Source organism: Rousettus aegyptiacus, unplaced genomic scaffold, assembly GCF_014176215.1.
Source record: "Rousettus aegyptiacus isolate mRouAeg1 unplaced genomic scaffold, mRouAeg1.p scaffold_m13_p_8, whole genome shotgun sequence".
NCBI classification, from domain to species: domain Eukaryota; kingdom Metazoa; phylum Chordata; class Mammalia; order Chiroptera; family Pteropodidae; genus Rousettus; species Rousettus aegyptiacus.
In genome coordinates, this window is record NW_023416311.1 from 82,451,702 (window position 1) to 82,472,235 (window position 20,534).

General features: G+C 38.8%; 1 protein-coding gene across 3 annotated transcripts in view; it reads left to right on the forward strand.

Moving 5' to 3' along the window:
* Window positions 1-13,427, forward strand: part of LOC107509651 (chondroitin sulfate proteoglycan 4) — a 54,507-nt gene extending 41,080 nt beyond the window's left edge. For 2 of the 3 annotated variants that reach the window (XM_036225850.1, XM_036225849.1), the window contains exons 9-10: window positions 9,649-9,832; window positions 10,477-13,427. In XM_036225850.1, the coding sequence (XP_036081743.1) occupies window positions 9,649-9,832; window positions 10,477-12,506 (2,214 nt within the window). In that variant the 3' untranslated portion in view covers window positions 12,507-13,427. The remainder of the gene's footprint in view (window positions 1-9,648; window positions 9,833-10,476) is intronic. The other variant, XM_016142349.2, reaches the window with a different exon arrangement.
* The last annotated feature ends 7,107 nt before the right edge of the window (window positions 13,428-20,534 follow it).

The following is a 20,534-nucleotide window of genomic DNA, read 5'->3' on the forward strand; positions in this document are numbered from 1 at the left end:
TCACATGCAAATGGAATGTAACTCTTTTTCTAAAATCTGCAGTTTTGTGGCCTTTGCCAAATAGGACCATGGTCAACTGTCAGGCGTTTTACGATGGCTCCAATTACTTGCGAGCAGCTCTTTTGGAAAGCAAAAGAAATGATGGGACCAGTTTCGGAGGTCGTGGAGATAACCAAAACTTTTTCTCTGAAATTACTTAATGAAGACATTTATTGAGCACATATTATGTACTTTGATTAGACCTCTTCAATCTGGTTAGTGAAAAGAGATATTACTCAAAAAACAATTTCAGTAGTAAAAGGAGTTCAGAACTATCCAGCCAGGTTCACATAATCAAATGTCTTTGACTGTTTTATGGCTTTCTAGACCAGTTTTTCTAATTTCAAGAGTCAGTTCCAGCCAGTAACCTGCTAAGGGTCCAGCTGGGAGAAAGTTTTAAGCACTTGATGGTGGAGTCCTCTTTCATACCTTTACCATGAAGGACTAAATTGTTTCCAGTCCTCCACCACTCTCAGCTGTGGGAGGAAAAACCACTATATCATTTGCCCATAAGTTCACACCCTCTTTTGCTTTTTATAAATAAATGAAAATGATCATTTTAATCAGTAGCTCTGTATGGATACAGCTTATGAAGGAAATCTAGACACTGTCCATTATGTTTAATATCATGCTTTGGCAAAATAATTGTGGGGAAAACATTTGCTTTATTATAGCTCAAAATAATTTCCTATTACAGAATAAATTCACTACTTTTTCAAGCCATACCATGTGAACCTACCAAGATAAATAAGAACCATTCTTGTTTCCTACTGTAATATTACATCTGCCTAAATAGGAAAAGCTAAACTACATAAACTTGTGCTGAAAATCTTATATCCTGAAGAATTAAACATATGAATACACAAAAGAGGTGAATCATATTTTAAAATGAAATGAAAATTGTTTACAAATTTAGAGAAATTATTGTTTATTTCAAAGACTATGAACAAAGTTAAGAGCTGAGTTCTATAAAGCACTAATCTCTTCCGAGTAAAGACGAGACTAATTGAGTGATTCTCTTTTCAGTGCTTGTTTCGATAATTGAGAATCATTAAAAAGTAAAATGTCCTGGTTTTGAGGTTCATGACACCTAGCCTTTTTTGGTTTTCATAAAGCTAGTTATTGCATTTTAGCCAGTGTGCTGCTGTGAATGGAAGATCATCCATCATGTCTCTGCTTCCTACTGCAAGAAGATACAGGTTTCCAGGGCCACGTTTAGGAAATAATGCAATCAATTCTGGGTAATGAATTTTGTCTAATTACCTCTTCTCCCAGAATCTGGATTTATTGTTCAAGACAACACTTCCATTTAAGAAATTAAGAACACATTTCCCACAGGATAGAAATTCATTTATTGTAGTGTAATGGAGAGTACAATGGAATCATTAAAGGTTGGCTCTTTAATTTTCTGAGCAGGGAAGGACGAGCGTCTTTGTGTCGTGGTCACTACTGCCCATGCTCACCCCTGCTTTTCTTGTGTTTCTTTAGTAGCCAGCTCGGTGGCAACTAGACTCAGTCATCATTTTGGACGTTTTCCACCAGTTTTTTTTTTTTTTCAATTTTGGTTTTGCCAGTACAGTTCACCAAATTAAATCTGAGCATTCTTTTCTATGTGTAGAAATTACTGGTTTGTGGTGTCATTTAGTCACCTATTCATTATGCGAACTAGCAATTGGCTGATGGGTCTTGGCCTAAAGGCTTCGAATGACCAAAAATATATCTTTCTCTTAGAACTCTTGGCTCCTTCTTTGAAAAAGCAATAGAACCAATTACCGTTTCAGTGAGAGTGGTTTATCCTTTCTCCTTGTATTAATTTCCTATGCCTGTTGTAATAAATTACCACAAACTTGGTGGCTTAAAACAGTAGAAATGTATCCTCTCATAATTCTGGAGGTCAGAAGTCTGAAATGCATTTCACTGGGCTGGAATCAAGGTAGCAGCAGGGCTCTGGTCACTTTGGAAGCTCTAGGGGAGAATTCCTTTCTTGCCCCTTCCATCTTCTGGTAGCTGCCAGCATTCTTTGCCGTGTGGCTGCGTTACTCCAATCTCTGCCTCCAAGGTCCCATTGGCTTCTCGTCTCCCGTCTGTGTCAAATATTCCCTGCCTCCCTTTTGTAAGGATGCATGTGATTGCATTAGGCCCCACGTGGATGATCCAGGATAAACTTCCATCTCAGGATCCTTAATCACATCTACAAAATCTTTTCCATGCAAGGTAACATATACAGATTCAAGGGTATAAGACCTGCTATTTTGGGGGCGGGAGGCATTTTTAGGCTGCTACACTCATATTTAAAAACAATAAGATGTCCCATGCTACCTTCTGGTGTTTTTCAATGAATCACCTTTTATATGATTTCGTTTGATAGTTTTATTAAAGGTCTACATTCTTGTAATGGCATAAAACCCTTGAGAATCTATGTTTACTTCTATATAAATGTGGATTTGGACCTCTCTGCCATGTGGGGCTGTAGATAAATATATTGCTGGACTCCTTGAACAACTTTTGTTCTAATATTTTTATTCAGAGTCTGACCCGGTCATGGAGGGACATGAGCCACAACCTCTTGGATAATTATTTGGACCTGGTTTTCAATTGCTCATTTCTAGCTGAAGATTTCACCATTTTGGAGCTTAGTTTTCCTAAAATGCCTCTTCTATCCATTCCCGCTAAGGAGAACTACTGCTAGAACTTAACCCAGCCCCCATTTTACTTATTACCTGCAACCTCTAATCTGTGACCCTGGACTTCTAACCTCTTTTGAGAACCTTGAACCCCCTGTGTCTGGCTACCTTCTACAAATGTGGTGGTGCTAGTCATGGTGGAAATAAGAAAGGGCACATCCTTCAAGAATGCAAGATCTTGTTGTCTTGTGTATCTTAGCTTTTAGGAATTTTTGGTAAACCCACACAGAATCTTAGAGACTTTACCTTTTTGAATTGTCTATAATCTCTTTTCCCCATGATTATCTGCCCAAGATAGAGTTTTTTTGGCTAGTTCTTTATCCCTTGCTCCTTCTGGTCAACCACCATCTTATCCACAGACTTGGAGCTTTGGCAAAGCTGTCATGTTGTGGAGAAGCAAGCAAGTGGACTGTATGTTTCCTTCTCTTCCTCCTCCTTCTCCCAACTGACCCTAAGATAATTTGATTACTCTCTTTTCCAGTGAGAGTTTCAAAGCTGTGATTGATTTTTAGGCTCCACTGTGGGAAAGATCAATGTAAAGGACTCATGCTCTGTTTTTGTTTGTTTGTTTGTTTGTTTGTTTTTTTAATTAGGATCATAAGGAGCTATATTTAGAAGGACTCTCAGAATGTAGATATTCTCCAGAGCATTCTAGCCCTGCCTTTTGGCCAAGTTTGACAATTTTATTCTCCTACAACTCAGTCCTGTTCACATGCACTTTTGTAGATCTAAGGAATGTCCACATGTTTTAGGGGAAAATATCATCATATTTCATGCCATGGTTGACACTACGAAACATGACATATCAGAGCTCCCACTTTATCTCTGGGTTCTTCCAGGTGTACTCACAACAACTCTTAGCTCTCTGCCTCCAGGTTCGAAAAAGTCTTAGTCTTAAGAAAAAGGTTATTTGCTGGTCACCTTGGGGCTCAAAAAGGAATTACCCTCAAATTGGAGCCAGGTAGAAACTTGTTTCCCCTTAGTCTTACCTTTTTAACCCCTAGTGTCTTATGAGAAAGTCTCTACCTGGTCAACAATGGCAGGCAGTAGTATAGAAGAATTAGAATATAGTCTTTCTTTAGCTTGCCATCTGGAACACAGTATGTAGAATACAGTATGTGAGCTATTTCTTTGAGTCATTACAAACTCTGGCCAACAGTGACTGTGCCTAAGCCAGTCCAGACCACAAAATGGCATTTGTCTATCCTATCAACTGACTTTCTACATTACTAGACTCCTTAGGGTTGGAGAGCATATTTTGTGAATTTCTTGATTGCTTAGAGTCTCATTGAGCTTTTCACACTGTTGACTTAGTGTTGTGGGAAAGGCACAAATTCTGGAATCTCATGGGACTAGATTAAAAACATGCTCTTCCACTTGTTAGCTATAGATGAATTATTTAAAATTTCTGAGCCTCAGTTTCTTTTTTAAGTCTGTTGGATGGGCATAATAAGTGCCCCCTAAAACAAAGTTAAATAAATTGAATTACAGAATGTGCCTAACAGAGTGCCTGGCATGTATTTAGGGCTCAATAAAAGTTAGTTACTGTCCATGTGTTTTTATTAAATAAGTGGATAAGAAATGTCTTGGATTCCTTATTTCTACTCTTTCATGATATAAATATATATTTCATAATTAAATTTTGTAAAGCACATTTTAAAGTAGTTTATTTGTTCATTAAACAAATATTATTGAAATGCCAAATATAGAGTGGTGAACTAATACTTACTTACCAACCAACTAAAAATAAGCTCCTAGAATATGTGCCAAGATTCCAGCCTACAAATTCTTTTGTTTTTATGGAAAATATTTATTTTATTAGGCATGATTTAAAACTTTCTGGTTGCTGAATAGTCTTGTGCCATGACTCACTACAAAAAATGAGTTTAACCTTCCATCTTAACCAGAATCCCCTGATATCCCAGTAAGAGATTGGTCAGTGAGGACTTAATGCTTTCTTAAAAGACCTAGAAATATTCAGAGCCATTTTGAGCATTGAAATGGTGATAGAACAGTTTGGTCAAATGCATAACTCCAAGTGAGATATTATTTTATATTTTAATGCAGAAATGGAGGCTCAAGGAGATTAAATGGCTTTTATAAAAACCACTGAGTTGAAAATTGGTAATATTCATATTTGAACTTAGGTCTGATCAATCCAAGGCTCGAATCCTACTATACTCCTCTGCTTCCATTTTCATATTAATGTATTCACTTTTTTCCTTGGAGTAAAAAGAATAGTAAATCAAGCAGTTGGAGCCAAGGAGGCCCCAGTAAAGTGCTAGTGGAGAAAGATCTCTTCTCTACAAGCTTGGAGATCTAGCTTCTGGTCCCAGCTCTGCTATTAGTGAGCCCTGTGATTGGGGGAGAGAAGGAATTCCCAACTTCTCTGAGCTTCTCAGCAGCCTCTCAACTCTAACCTTTAACTCATCAAAAAAAAGCAAGTAGGACCTCAAACCTTCTTAGAGTCAAATTTATCTCTTTAACCTCTAACAAATGTTTTTCTGTGTTTGGTTTAATGGAATCAAGGATATGAGATCCAGAAGGTTTAGATCTCAGAGATTCAAGGGGTGGTCTCATATTATCCCTTCAATAAAAGCACTATTCTGAGAAGGTCTAGGATTTAGAACCACGTGTCCACCCATTCATGAGCCATGTAGGACTAGAACCTTGTTAAAGTCCTAGAGAAAGGCACCAAGTTGGGGTGGGAAGGGTACTATGTCAGGGTAGGAAACAATTGCTTCTTGATTTCAGAGTGCCAAGGCATTTGTGAGTTCCTTCCCCCATTCTGCATCATCAGAGAAATGGGTCTATTGCCTCCTTTTGAAAGTTGATATAGCAAAACACCATGGATTTATTTTTTTTAATTATTATTAACTTTTTATTATAAATAATTTCAGACTTATATAACAATTGTAAAACAGTACAAAAAATTCCATATACTATTAATCCACAGTTCCCAAATGTTAGCATTTCTTTTCTGACACATACATAGATATATATGCACACACTTACATTTCTGAAAATTTGAGAGACAGTTGCAGACATGATGCCCTCTTACCTCTAAATACCTCAGTGTATATATCCTAAAAACAAGGCCTTCTCTTTTATAATTACAGCATACAAAATCATGAAATTAACATTGGTATAGTGCTATTACATAATCTATAGGCCTTATTCAAATATTACAGGTTGTTTTAATAATGTCCTGTATAGCAAGGAAGAAAAAATCCGCAGCATAAAATACAGTATTTAGTTGTTAGGTGTCCATTGTCTTCTTTAACCCGGAAACCATCCAGTAGTCATGTTGACTTGCAACCTTGGCATTTTTTTTTGAGAGAACAGGCTAGTTATTTGTAGAATGTCTCTCAGTTTGGTTTTATCTCATGTTTCCTCATGATTAGATTCAGGCTGTGCATTTTTGGCAGTAATGCCATGAGAGATGCTAGGTCCTCAGGGTTTTATGTCAGGAGGTATTGATGCTCACTTTGCCTGTCATTAATGATGTTCTGTTTATCACTTGGTTGGGTACTGTCTTGCAGACTTCTCAATTGTGAAGGTGCTATTTGCTCCTTTGTAATTAATAAGACCCTTGTGAGAAGACACTTTAGAACTATTTAAGTATCCTTTATCTCATCACAATTTAGCTCACTGGTTTTAGCAACCATTTTAGGATTCTTGCTTGAAACGTTTATTACTATGGTGGTTGCCAAATAGTGATTTTTCTCATTCTGTTTTTTCTTCTACATTTGTTAGTTGGACTTCTACACCATTGAATTTCTAATGACATTTCAGAAAGATTCTGTCTGTAAAAGAGAAAATCTCTGGGCTAATCTAAATCCACAGGAAACTAAAACCTCCCTTCTCCCCTCTCCTTAATCTGAGAGCCCAGGTATCCAGCTAAGTGGCTTATCTACCTATATTTAACACAGTGGAAATATAGACCTGCTAGAAGTTTTTCTAAGGCTGCTTTCTATTTGAGGTGACAAAATTTCTAATCCTTTCTGAGATTCTTCTCTCCTCAGGTTTACCCTATACTTTTTTTCATCAAGTCTTGGTCTCATTCTCCCTTTTCTGGTCCTCTCCGAACACACGCACATACACATACCTTAGAACCTAACTCTCAAAGCTGGTAAGGCAAAGCTGTCTTCTAAACTTTAATACTACTCACCTCAGACCTCTTTTAGCACATGACTGGCTTATTGACATTCCACAGGAAACCTTATTCCCTTTGACTTCTAGCTCCACACTTTTAATTACCTGCTCTCCAATCTTAAATCTCAGACACTGAAGATGAATCTAATCAAATTCTCTCATTCTCTGGTGTAAATAAAACAATGGGTTACTCATAATTACTCACTTTTAAAATGCCTTTCCAAAAACCAAACCAATGATAGACCTCTGCTCTGCTAGTCTCCTGAAATACAAGGCTATGTATAGGGCTCTTCCTCAATTACTTTTCTCACAAGATTTCTGACCTTCATCTCACACGTTCTCATCTATGAGAACCATTCTTTCACTGTGACAATCACTCTCCATACTATAGATATCAGAAGATCCTTAGATTATTCTAATAACTGGTTATATAATTTTCAGGGGAGCTAATTTTCACTTATACCAAAGGAGCAATGGAAAAGATTGCCTAGCACCCGGGAAGAATTTCCTCTTGGTTAATAGACTAGGTTACTTAATGTTAAGAAACTGAGTCTGTTTTTCCATATAATATTATGCCTCTCTCCAGAAGAATGGGAAACTTTTAGGAACCATCCTCCAGTCCAGAATCCCTGGTATGGTCACTACTTCTGGGAGGAGGAATACATTTATGACTAATCTTTTGTCATAAATCTTAAGCTGGGACTAGAAATAGCAGAGCTGCTGAGTAAAACTAGTTAGTACCAGAAATTAGTGTCTTTGGAGAAACTCCAATTCCTCATGAGTAACTTTGCTTGTTTATGAGGAAATGTTGAAATGATATTTTCTTCTCCTCATTTAAAATCCCCAAATGACAGCATTTCCTTGCGTCATCCTTGAAAGGATAAGGAACAAAAACTCATCAACAGTCGTTGGCCACTCTGGAAGCAGAGAGCTTGTATTCCATGGAAGCTCAGTAGACCAAAAAGCCTAGTTCTAGATACCTCCACTGTACCAGCAATGAGACAGAGCAGCATATCATCACATTCTGTTCATTAATGCAGTTGTGATTAGTTATTAATTTCTAAATACTGACTGATGAAATAGACTTAATTACTCTGTAATTATATAATAGTTTATCCTAGGCATTTTTGATGTGGACATTCAAATACCTTGGCCAAATCCACTGGTAAGTTTGGATGTTATAATAGGTAGCAGGTCAGAAAAAGATATCACTCATAGAAATTAAGGGTTAAGTATTTTATCTATAGCCTTTCCTTCTGTGGTTACGATTTTGGAACTTTCAATCACTGTTGTTGAAGGAAAGACTACCCACATGTTATTTGGACAACAAAATACTGGTGGAACCCATCTCCATGGATTGAGTTAGAAAGGACATTGAAAGGCAACAAGCATTAGGAACTAATATTAAATCTTGACAAATACCTTAAGCAAGGTGGGAAAGTTTGAACATCAATGGGAATACTAATTGCAATAGAATTTAAAACATCATATATTAAAATTAATGAGTTTATAATGATTTCAAAACAAAGAAACAAACAACAAAATCAAACCAATGGTCATGTTTAGAGGTTGGAGCCAAGGGACCCTTCTAAAAATTGGTATGTAAGAGAAGAAATCAAGAATTTATCTTGTCTTTCCTGCATGCACTGTACCTAAGTGTAACCAAATAGCTGATGAGGGAAAGTTCTTATTAATAGAAAAATTTTAAATAAGAATCAAGAAGGAATGAGAAAATGATATCATTGTTTTGCCACTGCAAAAATAAGGAATTTATATCAATGACTCTATAAAATTATTAGGTGACAGACTGATGGGGAACTTCAAAATAGATGGAGCAACCTGGCAACACTTGAATATCCAAAAAAGAAGTAACCAATGTCATTTTACCTTGCAGTAAGATACAAGAGAAAATATACCGTACAACCTATAAAATATTCTTAACAAAAAATTGAACTTTCTTCTTATTAAGCCTCTAGATTTAACTATCAGTATACAGGAACTACAGGAGACAGGGGAATATGTTAAACATCATAGGGATGCAATCAGCAAAATCCAGAATGTAGGGAACTCTATAAGACAACCCAATTTCTTTAACAAATAAATTATAAGAAAAATATTAGAGAAAGGGAACAAATATATTAAAAGACACCCAAACAAATGTGATGGGTGGACTTTTTTAGGATCCTGACTCAAACAAAGCAACTATGTAAAAAAAATGTACTAGACCATCAGAGATGTTTGAACACTAGTTGGATATTTGATAACATTAAGTATGTATAATATTTAGGTGTGATAGTGGCACTATGTTTTTAAAAGAGTCATCTTTTACCAATACTTACTAAAACATGTACAGGTAAAATGTTATGATGTCTGTTATGATTCAAAATCATCTATTGGGCAGAAATGTTATGATGTCTGTTATGATTCAAAATCATCTATTGGGCAGAAACTTGGGTAGGAGCATATATGAAACAAGATTGGTTATGAGTTGATAGTTGTTGAGCTTTCTGGCAGGTAAATGAAGGTTCATTATAAACTTTCTATAATACAAATACCTTAGGCATTAGTTATTTTAAAATTAATGTGCTTTTTCTTCCTCTGATAAATACAATCACCTAGGTTTGACAAGTAAGTGAGCACATGTTTAATGTTCCTGCATTGTATGGATCTGTGCAATAGTTTAAGCATAAATAGAAAAGGCAGTTAGGGTATGTGTTAATCTTTGTATTATCCCTGAAGCAAGGTGCTGATTTTTTTACTATCCGGCCAGGTCAATGAACAGCTGATATTATACCAGCATGTGGACCATGAGAACACTGGCTGGACTGCAGAAGATTCTTTCATGTTCACAGTGTCCTCCCCACCAGCAGCTCTAGGCCCTGAGAAGTTTCGTATTACTATTTCTTGTGAAATTAATGAACCTGGTCGGCAGAGTTGTCTGCTTGCTAATACAGGTAAAGCCACACTGCTATAGTCAGTGCTTTATCTCTAATTATTAAAGTAGGGACAATTTGGAAACACATCTTTTCTTTTTCAATTGCCCATGCCATGATATCACTCTTTGAAATAAAACTTATGGTTATAAAAATTTGTAATTTCTTCATGTGTGCTCTTTCTCTGGGCTTTTTCTTATAAACCTTAATAGTTGTAGTGGGCGGTGGGAAAGATGAGAAGTTAGCTTTAAAGAATTTTGTTTGTACTTCCAAATGGGGACTTCACCATGCCCATGACTGAAAATTGTTGCTAGAAAATGAAAATGACAAATAGGGTTAAGTTCTTGAAAGGAAAGGGTATTTGAAAGCTGCACCTATTTCCATGGCAAGGGAACATACATTATGAGTGTAACATTTTATAATGAATCTCAAGGTTTGAAAACTCCCTTGTCTGAAATGTTGACTTAGTAGTATGGATGTGTATATTTAAATTTTAGTTTTTCAAAAGATGCCTTGGGTAGCAATGTTAATTTAGGTCCTTGAGTGATGAAAGTGTTGTGAATAATTCACTGGGATAGGCAAATTTGAGAGAGAAAGGGCCTTACTGCTTTCATCTGAAAATTCTAACGAAATGCCACTTTGTTCCCTACATTTATGTTTAACAGGAGCTGCTGTCAAGGAGGGAGACAAATTTCTCATTGACCAATCTAAGTTGGATGCTTCCAACTTCTTGTTGAAATTGCCCGAATCTCAGCGTTCTTCTTATGAAATCTGGTTCCAGGTTACATCTCTTCCTCACCATGGAACCATTATGGTTGGAGAGAGAAATATTACCAAAGGAAAACCCTATTTTTCTCAGTATATGATTAATAAATTTGGAATCACATATGTTCATGATGACTCTGAATCACTGGCTGATAATTTTACCTTTGCCGTTTGGCCAAACCCAAAGAGCAAGTCTGTTGCTAAGCCAGAGGCTGATTTTCTTGAAGAGACATTTAACATCACCATCTCTCCTATTAATGACCACGCGCCAGAATTAAAGACAAAAGGGCTTCGGTTGAAAGTTCTGCAGGGCGATAGTTTAGTTGTGGGACCTGATAACCTAAAAGTGGAAGATCTAGACAATCCTCCAGAGGAGATCAGATATACAATCATCCGTAGTCCTAATAATGGCTTTTTGTCAATGGCTCACCATCTAAACACCCCAGTTCACCATTTCACACAAGCCAACATTGATAACTCTCAAGTGTGGTTCACACAAGATGGAAGCCCATCCTCTGGAGCGTTTTACTTTAGTGTGACTGATGGCCAACACCGCCCACTCTACAAGCTGTTCCACGTGGATGTCATTCCCATCTCCATCACCGTTGTCAACCTCACTGACCTACTTCTCCCACAAGGCCAGACAACCATCTCTATCACCAATGCTCATCTGTCAGCAATGACCAATGGGAGGAGTCCCCAAATCACATACAAGATAACATGTCCTCTCCAACATGGGCATCTCCTCATTGAAAATCAGATGGTCATCAGCTTTAGACAGGAGGATCTGGAATCAGGAAGACTCTCTTACCACATGACAAACCTCACGGCCTCAGAGGACCAGCTACAGTTCTCAGTGTTCACATCAGAAAACAACCTGACAGGACTATCACTGAGCATCAAAGTGCAGCCTTTACTGCAGGTTTTGTCAAACCTGACAGTTACCAACAGAGTGGCTTATCAGCTGACAAGAAAGGACCTTGATGCTTCTGAGCTTGCTAATAGGACTAATAGTGACCCCAAATTTGAAGTGACAGAACCCCCTGTCTATGGAAGACTTGTACGAAGAGTGGGCCATGGCACTCTGACAGAAGACGCCACTCTATTCACTCAGTGGGACATTGACCAAGGGCTGTTGATGCTTGATCCACATGCCAATCTAACCAGCACTGATATCCTGAATGACTCCTTCACTTTCTTGCTACGGGCAGACCACGTTCAACCAGCAATAGGCTATCTCCCCTTCTCCATAGTACCACCTGATGCCTTACTTTTGCAGAGTTTTACCCCTGATGTATCTTTGTTAGTCACTGAAGATAACTTTGTGACTTCAGCTCTTTCTCAGGAAAAGCCTGTGGTTTCCTCAGGACCCACGGCACAGACAGAAACTCTGGGGAAGCTGACCCAGATCAGATGGCAGAAACCAGACCCCTGGGGACGACACAGTGATGGCAAGGCCTCTCCCACTGGGGTGTTTTGGCCACAAGCTGCCACCAAAGACAGCCCTTGGGCACCCACTCAGCCCAGGAAGAGCAGTTATCCTCTGATGGTCATCATACCCTTGGCCGCCGTGGTCTTCTTCCTACTAGTAACTGTGGTGGCCTTGTGTGCCTGGCTGCTGGGCCAGAAGGTAGAAAAGAGAAAAACTCTTATTAAGCTCCAGACTGACTTGGAACCCACAACTCCAAGTCCTAGGCCAGAAAGAAGCATAACTGTTCCCACTGTCACAGTGACACCCCTTCTAAAAAGCTCCAGCTGTCCCCAAGTCAGTCTTTTCAGGGCTCTTCCATGTGAGCAGATGGCCTCTCCAGTCACTGAGCCAGGAGAAAAATGTGCTCCTTGGGAAACATGGGTGAACCTGGATCCTGACATGGTCAAGCTCTGCCGACAAACCAACCCAACACTGAAGCACAACCAATATTGGGTGTAGACTGAGGGCTGTTGTTCCTTTGCTCTCTCCCATGTGCCAGATACTGGGATAAGCACTGGGATACAAAGGCAAAGAAAAGCAGGTTGGATCTACTGAGAAAAACCTGGCCCTGCTAGTCACTCAGTCCTCAGCTATGGTCCTACAGTTAGATATTGACAGATATTTATTGTAACTTTTGTACAATACTCATCTTATGGGCTCTCCACAATGAGCTTTGTATGCCTCTTCTAGATCAAAGTCTCTGCATGCATAAGATGTGGTCAATATTTAAACTCTTTACCGAGGTGCTACAGACCATGCTGTCTCGACATGCAACAGCAGTGTTAATTTGGGAGCTTGAGTTAATGGAGGAAGGCTTTGAATATTTATCCCTGAGGATTCACTCTCTCTGAGTGAGCCAGTAAGGAAGTGCAAGAACTGTTTCAGCAAGTGGAAGAGGTTATTTATCAAACCAGTGACTTTGTATCTAATGTTTTTCTGCCATGTCTTTTCTTCCTAGGAGTCCCTGTGTTTGACTTCCAAATGCAGGAAATAGCCTAGAGCTCCAGATAGTGGGACAGTCTGGCCCCCTTTGAAGGCTTTCACGGAACACATTGTGTTTCAAGAGGCTTTGTCTATTCTGATTTGTACAATCAAGACTATTATTTGAACCTCTAAAGAACAGAAAACTTTGTTAAATGCTTTTGTGATGACTCAATTTGGCTTAACTTTACAATAAATTGAAATAATGGCAAATTTATATTTGACTGTCTACCTGAGCTTACCATTGGCAGACTCGAGCTCCAGTTTCTGTAATTGTGAAATGAAGATATTAGTACTTGCATTAGTTAGGGATACTTTGGGTTGCAAATGACAAGACATCTTCTGTGAGTGGTTTAGGTTGTGGACTGGCAAACTTTTTCTGTGCAGGGCCACACAGTACACATTTTAGGCTTTGTGGGCCATATCAGGTTGTTTATTTTTATTTTTAACAACCTTTTAAAAAATGTAAAAACAATTTTCTCAGTTCCTGTATTTGACTCACAGACCATAGTTGGCCAACTATTGGTTTAGCTAAGTGATAAAAGTGTTGAATTATTTCAACCAACGAGCAGCCTGAGGTGGACATTCCAAAGCTGGTTCAGCAGTTCAAGGATGTCATCGGGGACTGAAGGCCTTTTTGTTCTTTCTACTCTACCTTCCTCAAGCTATTGGCCTTTCATTCTTTTCTTCAGGTCCTTGTGATCGTAAGATGACTGCTGAAGCTCCAATAATACAGTCACATTCGAATGCAGAGATCCGAGTGGGGGAAAGAGAAATAGGACAAAAAGACTTTTCCTTAGAGATTATTATTATTATTATTATTATTATTATTATTATTTTTAATATTATATAAGGGGGTTCTCTTCTCAAACATTTTTCACCTTCTTATGTCTCATTTTCTAGAACTAAGCAACATGATTCTCATCCCTTGACCAACCACTGGCAAAGGGAAATGGGACTCTCATGACTGACTCTCTCTCCTGGGACTGGGAGTGGATTCTGCCTTGTCAGAGACTACTGGATCATCCTACCATGTAATAAAGGAAGAATAGAGGGATGGCAATTATATAGGCTATGAAATAGAATCTCTTAAAATACTCTTCAAGTATTGAAATACTTGGGAAACAAAGATTTTGATCTTTCAAATTGGTGTCTACTTTAACATCTCCTTGTCATATTTTAATGATTTTCCTAAACCCAGCAGCCAGTGTTTCCAGAGTAAAGGGAGGAATTGCCCCCTCAGGGGCATTTGGCAATGTCTGGAGATGTTTTTGGTTTTCGCAACTGGTGCTGCTAACAACTAGTGAGTACAAGCCAAGGATGCTGCCAAACATCACATAATGCGCAGAACATGACAAAGAATTATTTGTCCCAAACCATCAGCAGTACCAAGGTTGAGAAACCCTGGTTGGAGCTACAACGCAGAGTTTTCTTATATAACCAATGAAGGATTAGTAAACCCATTACCAAGTCTAGGCAAAAACTATATTCTAAAAGTAGATGGAAGGGTGAAAATTTCGTAGTATGTTTGAAACTCTAAATGGCTTACAGTAAACATGAACATTTGTAAAAGAGGCTGTATTATAAACCAAACCACGCTTGAGAGCAGACTCATTTCTTCATATTCCTCGTCTAAGGAGATTTTGCCTTATGTTAACGGGTGGAACACATCAGGGGAAAAAAAAAGAGTATAGATATTTATAAAGGTAAAGATGAGGTCAAAGCGTCCCCAAAAGTCTGAAGCCTCTGATGTGTTCCATATGGAAAATGCTTTTTTTCTCACTCTCTCCCTTTTCTGCTCCTCTAGATTGCTTTTCTCCCCCAATCTAATTTTGACTGCTCTTTGCGAAAACCGATTTCACAATCTATAGAATAAATGGAAGTATAGGATACTTGGGCCTAGAGACAAACTACACATTAGATCTAATACCACAGCAACTGTTGCTGTGTCCTCAGACCATGGACAACTGTTGGTGGAAGAAAACTACTTTTTCCAAAAGTGATTCTCTCCTGCATTTCTGGATTCCTGAGTTATATATAGCCCCTTTCAATTGTATCTGTACTTGATTGCTTTAGAAGGAGGAGGAATGTGAGTCTTAAGCCAAGGTTGGCTCAATCACTATGCGACTCAGAATTGTTCTTAGGCCTCTTCTAAGCAGCTGGTCATTAAGAAGGAGAGAGTGGTATGTGCTTGAGCTTGCACGGAGAAGGGGAAGGCTGAGGAGCATCTTTGCATCAGTAAGTGGGTTTTGCTCTCCCTCCACTGGGCAAGGAGAATGCTGCTTCTTTGTTGACGAGCCAGACATACTTGGCTCTGTGACCATGTTGGCTTCTTTCTTGCTTCAGCCATAAGATTTCTGGAGCTAAGATTACCAGCCTGGCCAAACAAAAAGTCTGGTTTCCCCTCCTCTTTTTCTCGTTAAGTCTACAACTCTAGACAAATAAAATTGGTGCCCATGTTGTAATGAGACACACACCAATGCTTTAAAATGATAATTCACATTGTTCGTTAGTGTTCCTGCTAGAGCAAGAATATCAGTGTGAGTTCCAGGTATCCAGACTCTGTGATTAACCCAATAATTAATATAGAACTCGGAAAGTTTTCTTCCAGAGGCTCTGGAATATTTTACCAATTTGCAGATGAGTTTAATTAAAGGGGAACAATGCCTACCATTTGCTGCTGGCTCAAACAAAACATGAAATATAAAGTTCTGGCGAAGACTTGTTTAGTGTTGAAAATTGAATTTTTTGAAATGGAAAATCAATCTGAAATGATTTCTCCCACATACAGAGCTGTAAATGCATAGTCTCAACTCCTTGTCATAATGAATTCACTACCTCTTAACAAATGACTGATGAATTAATTAGATACCAAAAATTAATATCAGAGGAGTCAGCTGAATTTTGCTTAAAAGAAGGCATACTTTAGGATGGGTTAGGGGTGGCAGATTCCATATCTAGAGGTGTTGGCAGATTCTAATCTTTCAAGACCTCTGCTCAAACACCTGGGTGCACTTTCTGGGAGTCCTGCATCAATTAGATGCAGTAGTAGTGACACTGAAGCCATCTTTACTCTGGTTCTTCAGATTTCTGAGGTGATAGTGGACACATTTGGAGGCTTGAATGGTAAGTAAAGGGAAGTAATGGTATATTGTAGATGACATTCCCTGAATTTGTGGAGGACTGCACTATATACCCGCATCTTTCAGAAGCATGGTAATTAATAATGAGGTTTGAGTTGGTCCTGTGTAGGGAGAGAGATGGGAAAGAAAGTGGGCATTGAGACACTGTGAGGCTTGCTAAATGATGGAGCCTTTAGCTAGGATGCTCAAGAACACCTCTGGCTGCTTCACAGGGACCTGGAAGAGGCAGCCTTCTCATAATGATATGCAGACATTTATTAGGCACCTACTCTATGTGAGCCACAATACCAGATTCTGCTCTTAGATAACTGAAGATGCAGGATGTTTTCCTGAAAGGAGCTTTGTGGCATCTTTCCTCCAGTAGGCGCTTCCAAATCACACAAGGAGTCAGAAGAGAGGAAGTTACAGGAAAAGAAGGGCAAAGAAAAACAGAATTTAGGAAAGGGTTTTGTGTTTTTACTGAAAGTGCTCATAGGTGCGTGATGCTGACCAGCAGTGCAGCGGGGATTAGGGAGCTAGCTCACTGGCCCATTCTGGCATGTCCCTTATCTCCACCTCTTAGCCCAAACTTGTATCACCTGTTCCTCAGTGTGTCCCACTCACATCCTCACCAGGCCTAGTGACCTAGCAGAGTGGTTATATAATAGACTTTGAGTCTGCTTTGGATCTTAGCTTTCTACTTCAGAGCAGTGCGACTTTGAGTAATTTGTTCGGCTTCTCTGAACTTTAGTTTCCTCAGCCAAAAAGCGGAAATAATATTAGCACCTATCTCTTTGGGTTTTGTTAGGATTTAGTGATATAATCACCTGATGTTAATATCATCATCATCATCATCATTTTGAAAAGTATTTTTAGTGTATCAGGCATATTAATTACTACAAAGGGATTTTCTTACCCAGGCTTTTAAAAGAATGAACATATTAAGTCACTTGAATCAACCAGAGGCTCATATTCTACCTGAAGCAGTGCATTATTGGCAGTGGAATTTAAGATGAGAGATGTAGGGATAGATGATGTGTTTCTAAAAAGTAGAGCTTCCCAAATGCTCAGGGTCTACCTGGCAGGCAGTGTTTTTCCCTTCCCCCTTAGACAAAGCATTGGCAAGAAAAAGAATGGAGGAAAAGTGTCTAGGGACAGTTGCAAGGGGCAGAGTGGAGCTCGGAGGTATTCACGGTTCTCTGTCTGGTAGAGGGTGTTGAGCTGCTGATAAATACCTTGCACTGGGTCCTTCCTGTCCATGGAGGATCAAACTGCTACCTCAGCCCGGCCCTTGATTTTAATCCTGTACCTGTTCTTCCTCCCAACCCAGTATTCTCAGGCATTCACCAGCTCCTAATTTTCTTTTTAAATCCAAGATTGGCAAAGGACTGCCACTTAAAAAAAAAAAAAAATGAATATCCTTATTTCGCAAAATAAAAAGTGCTATTTACCATCACCATAATTTTGTTTTTAAAGTAAGATCGGAATCTTATAATAAAGAATTTTATGGAAAAAAATAAGCAGCTCCATGGAAAATTCTCTTCTTTGCCCAGATTTGGCTTGGGAGATTCTCAGCACACATCAGCGGGGTCAGAGACCCTGCAGAGGCCGTGCTTTTGAGGGTGTGGTCAGAACTCCCAAATGCTGGTGCTCCTCAGGAGATGGGGTTAGGAGTTTCTGCAATGTGGAGTGTGTGTGTGTGTGTGTGTGTGTGTGTGTGTGTGTGGTGAGGGTGAGGGGTAATTGCTACTTAAGAGTCCAGACAAGGCCAGCTTCCTGGGCATATGCAACCAGTGGAGTTGCACAAGGTCTGCTCTCAGGAGGACCCTGGGCGTGGCTTAAGCTCTGCTGCCACCATCTTGAAATTCCAATAATTTTTGAACAAGGACCTAACATTTTTGTGTTTTACTGGACCTTGCAAATTTTGTAGCTGATTCTGAGATCTCAAATAATTTAGCTGGTAGTTGCATCAGATACCTCTCAAGCATTATTTCAAATTCTCTCAATTTGGCTTCTTCCTCTAGTTGTGGCGGTGGCTACCAGTTCCAGGTGTGTTTACAGCTATAAATGAGTGTATAGTGTACCTTAAGCACTCTACCCTGGATTCCTCTGTCTCTGCAGCATGCCTGTGGAAACTCGTGCATGCACAGCCCTGAAGCAGGGAGAGTTAACACCCCATGGAACAACGCTTGTCCAGTGGCAAAGTGAAGCCAACGAATATTTCCTCCTCTCATCCCCCATCTATGGACACTTCCATAGAAATGTGTTCTGCGTAGTCTCTCAGAAGGTCTTGAAGATTGAACATAAATATATCTGTGTGTGCACCCTCTTCCTGCCCTGTTTATAATCCCTGTCCCTCACCCCTGCTCCCAACCACAGATGGGACTTTGCTTTTGAGGAAACCCAGGCCAAGATGACAGTTCACATGCTCCAGTGTTGTGTCCTAGGATTATGAACCCTGTGACCCTTAAGCACACAGTCACTCTCCAGGTTATTTGCCTCCAGGGCCTACACCCTGCTACGGCCCAAGTCCACGGAGACACTGCTGTATGCCTGCAGTGGGAGACCCTGGTCCAAGGCTCTGTTTTGCAATCATGCCCCAGGAGCCAGGCACTTACCAAACCACCTCCTTGAAAATCTCACTCTCCATTGCAATCTCTCTGCTGATTGTCTTGGGCCCCAGTAACATAACTCATTTGCCACAACTTTTAGCAAGACCAAGATTTAGTGTATTTTATAATATTTTAGAAAGGCTCTTCTGCATTTCATTTTAGCACTGTTCACGATTTCACAAAGATTACATCAGCGCTCTTTCTTCTCTTTCTTAAATAACAGCTTTATTGAGATATTGTTTATATACCACACGCTTCACTCAAAGTATACAATTTTGTAGCTTTTAGTACATTCACAGAGCTGTGCAGCCATCACCACAATCAATTTTAGAACATTTTCATCAAAAAGAAGCCCCATACTCATTAGCGGTTACTCTCCATTTACTCCTAAAGTTCCCAGGCCCTGGCAACTACTAATCTACTTTTTGTCTTCATGAATTTGCTTATTCTGAACATTTCATATAGATAGAATCATACAATTTATAACTGGCTTCGTTCATTTAGCATGTTTTCAAGGTTATAGCATATATTAGTTCCTTTTTATATCTGAATAATGTTCCATTGTATAGTTATGCCACATTTTATTTACCCACACATCAGTTAATGGACATTTGGTTTATTTCTCCTTTTTTGGCTATTATGAAAAATGTTGCTATGAATATTCAGGTACCTGTTTTTGTGTGGACATATGTTTTCATTTCTCAGCTATATACTTAGAAGTGGAATTGCTGGGTCACGTGGTAACTCTATGTTATTATACATTTCTACCCTCAGTGTATGAGGGTTCCATTTTCTCCACATCCTCACCAATACTCGTTATTATTTGTATTTTTGCTTTTCGCTATCCTAGTGGGTATGAAGTGGTATCTCATTGTGGTTTCCATTTGCGTTTCCCTGATGACTAACGATGTTGACCATCTTTTCATGTACTTATTGGCCATTTGTATATCTTCTTTGGAGAAATGTCTATTCGGATTTTCTGTCTCTTTAAAAAATTGGGTTGTCTTTTTATTATTAACTTATAAGAGTTATGTGAATATTCTGGAAAGTTATCCTCATTATATATGATATACGAAAAAATTCTCTCATTCTGTGAATTGTCTTTCCACTTTCTTCATGTCCTATGAAACAAAAGTTTTAATTTCGATGATGTCTAATTTATCTATTTTTTCTTTGTTGCTTGTACTTTTGGTGTTGTATCTAAGACATCATTTCCTAATCCAAAATCATGAAGATTTGTGCCTATGTTTTCTTTTAAGAGTTTTATAGTTTTAGCTCTTAAAATTAGGTCTTTGACTCATTTTGAGTTAAGTTTTACACATAGTGCATATGTATAAATGGAAAGTTCAGCTGAAACACCGAGACAATAGATGTCACAATGCAAAATAAAAGACTATACCATGATGAAAAATTTTCAAAGGAAATGATAAAAAAAAAAAATACAGACTAGATGACTCTTAAACTCCCACTCCACATTTTAGGTAGAAAGAGTCAGGAATTAAAAATGGGTGAAGAAGACCTTTAGAGAGAGCCGTTATTTTACCATAAGTTCTATCCCACTTCTATCCACAAGGGAAGGGATAAGTTTGTCTAAACTTTTAAACTAAGTGTAAGGAAAAAGATTTTGAGGGCTCATCTTAGTTCCTGTTCAAGAAGGTGATCTAGAGAAGCATAGAGACCTAAGACCTGAATAGAGGAAAACCGAGGGTCTCCTGGATGTCCAGGGGATGAGGAAAAGGGAAAACTAGCCAGAGAAGAGATGCATTTGGCCT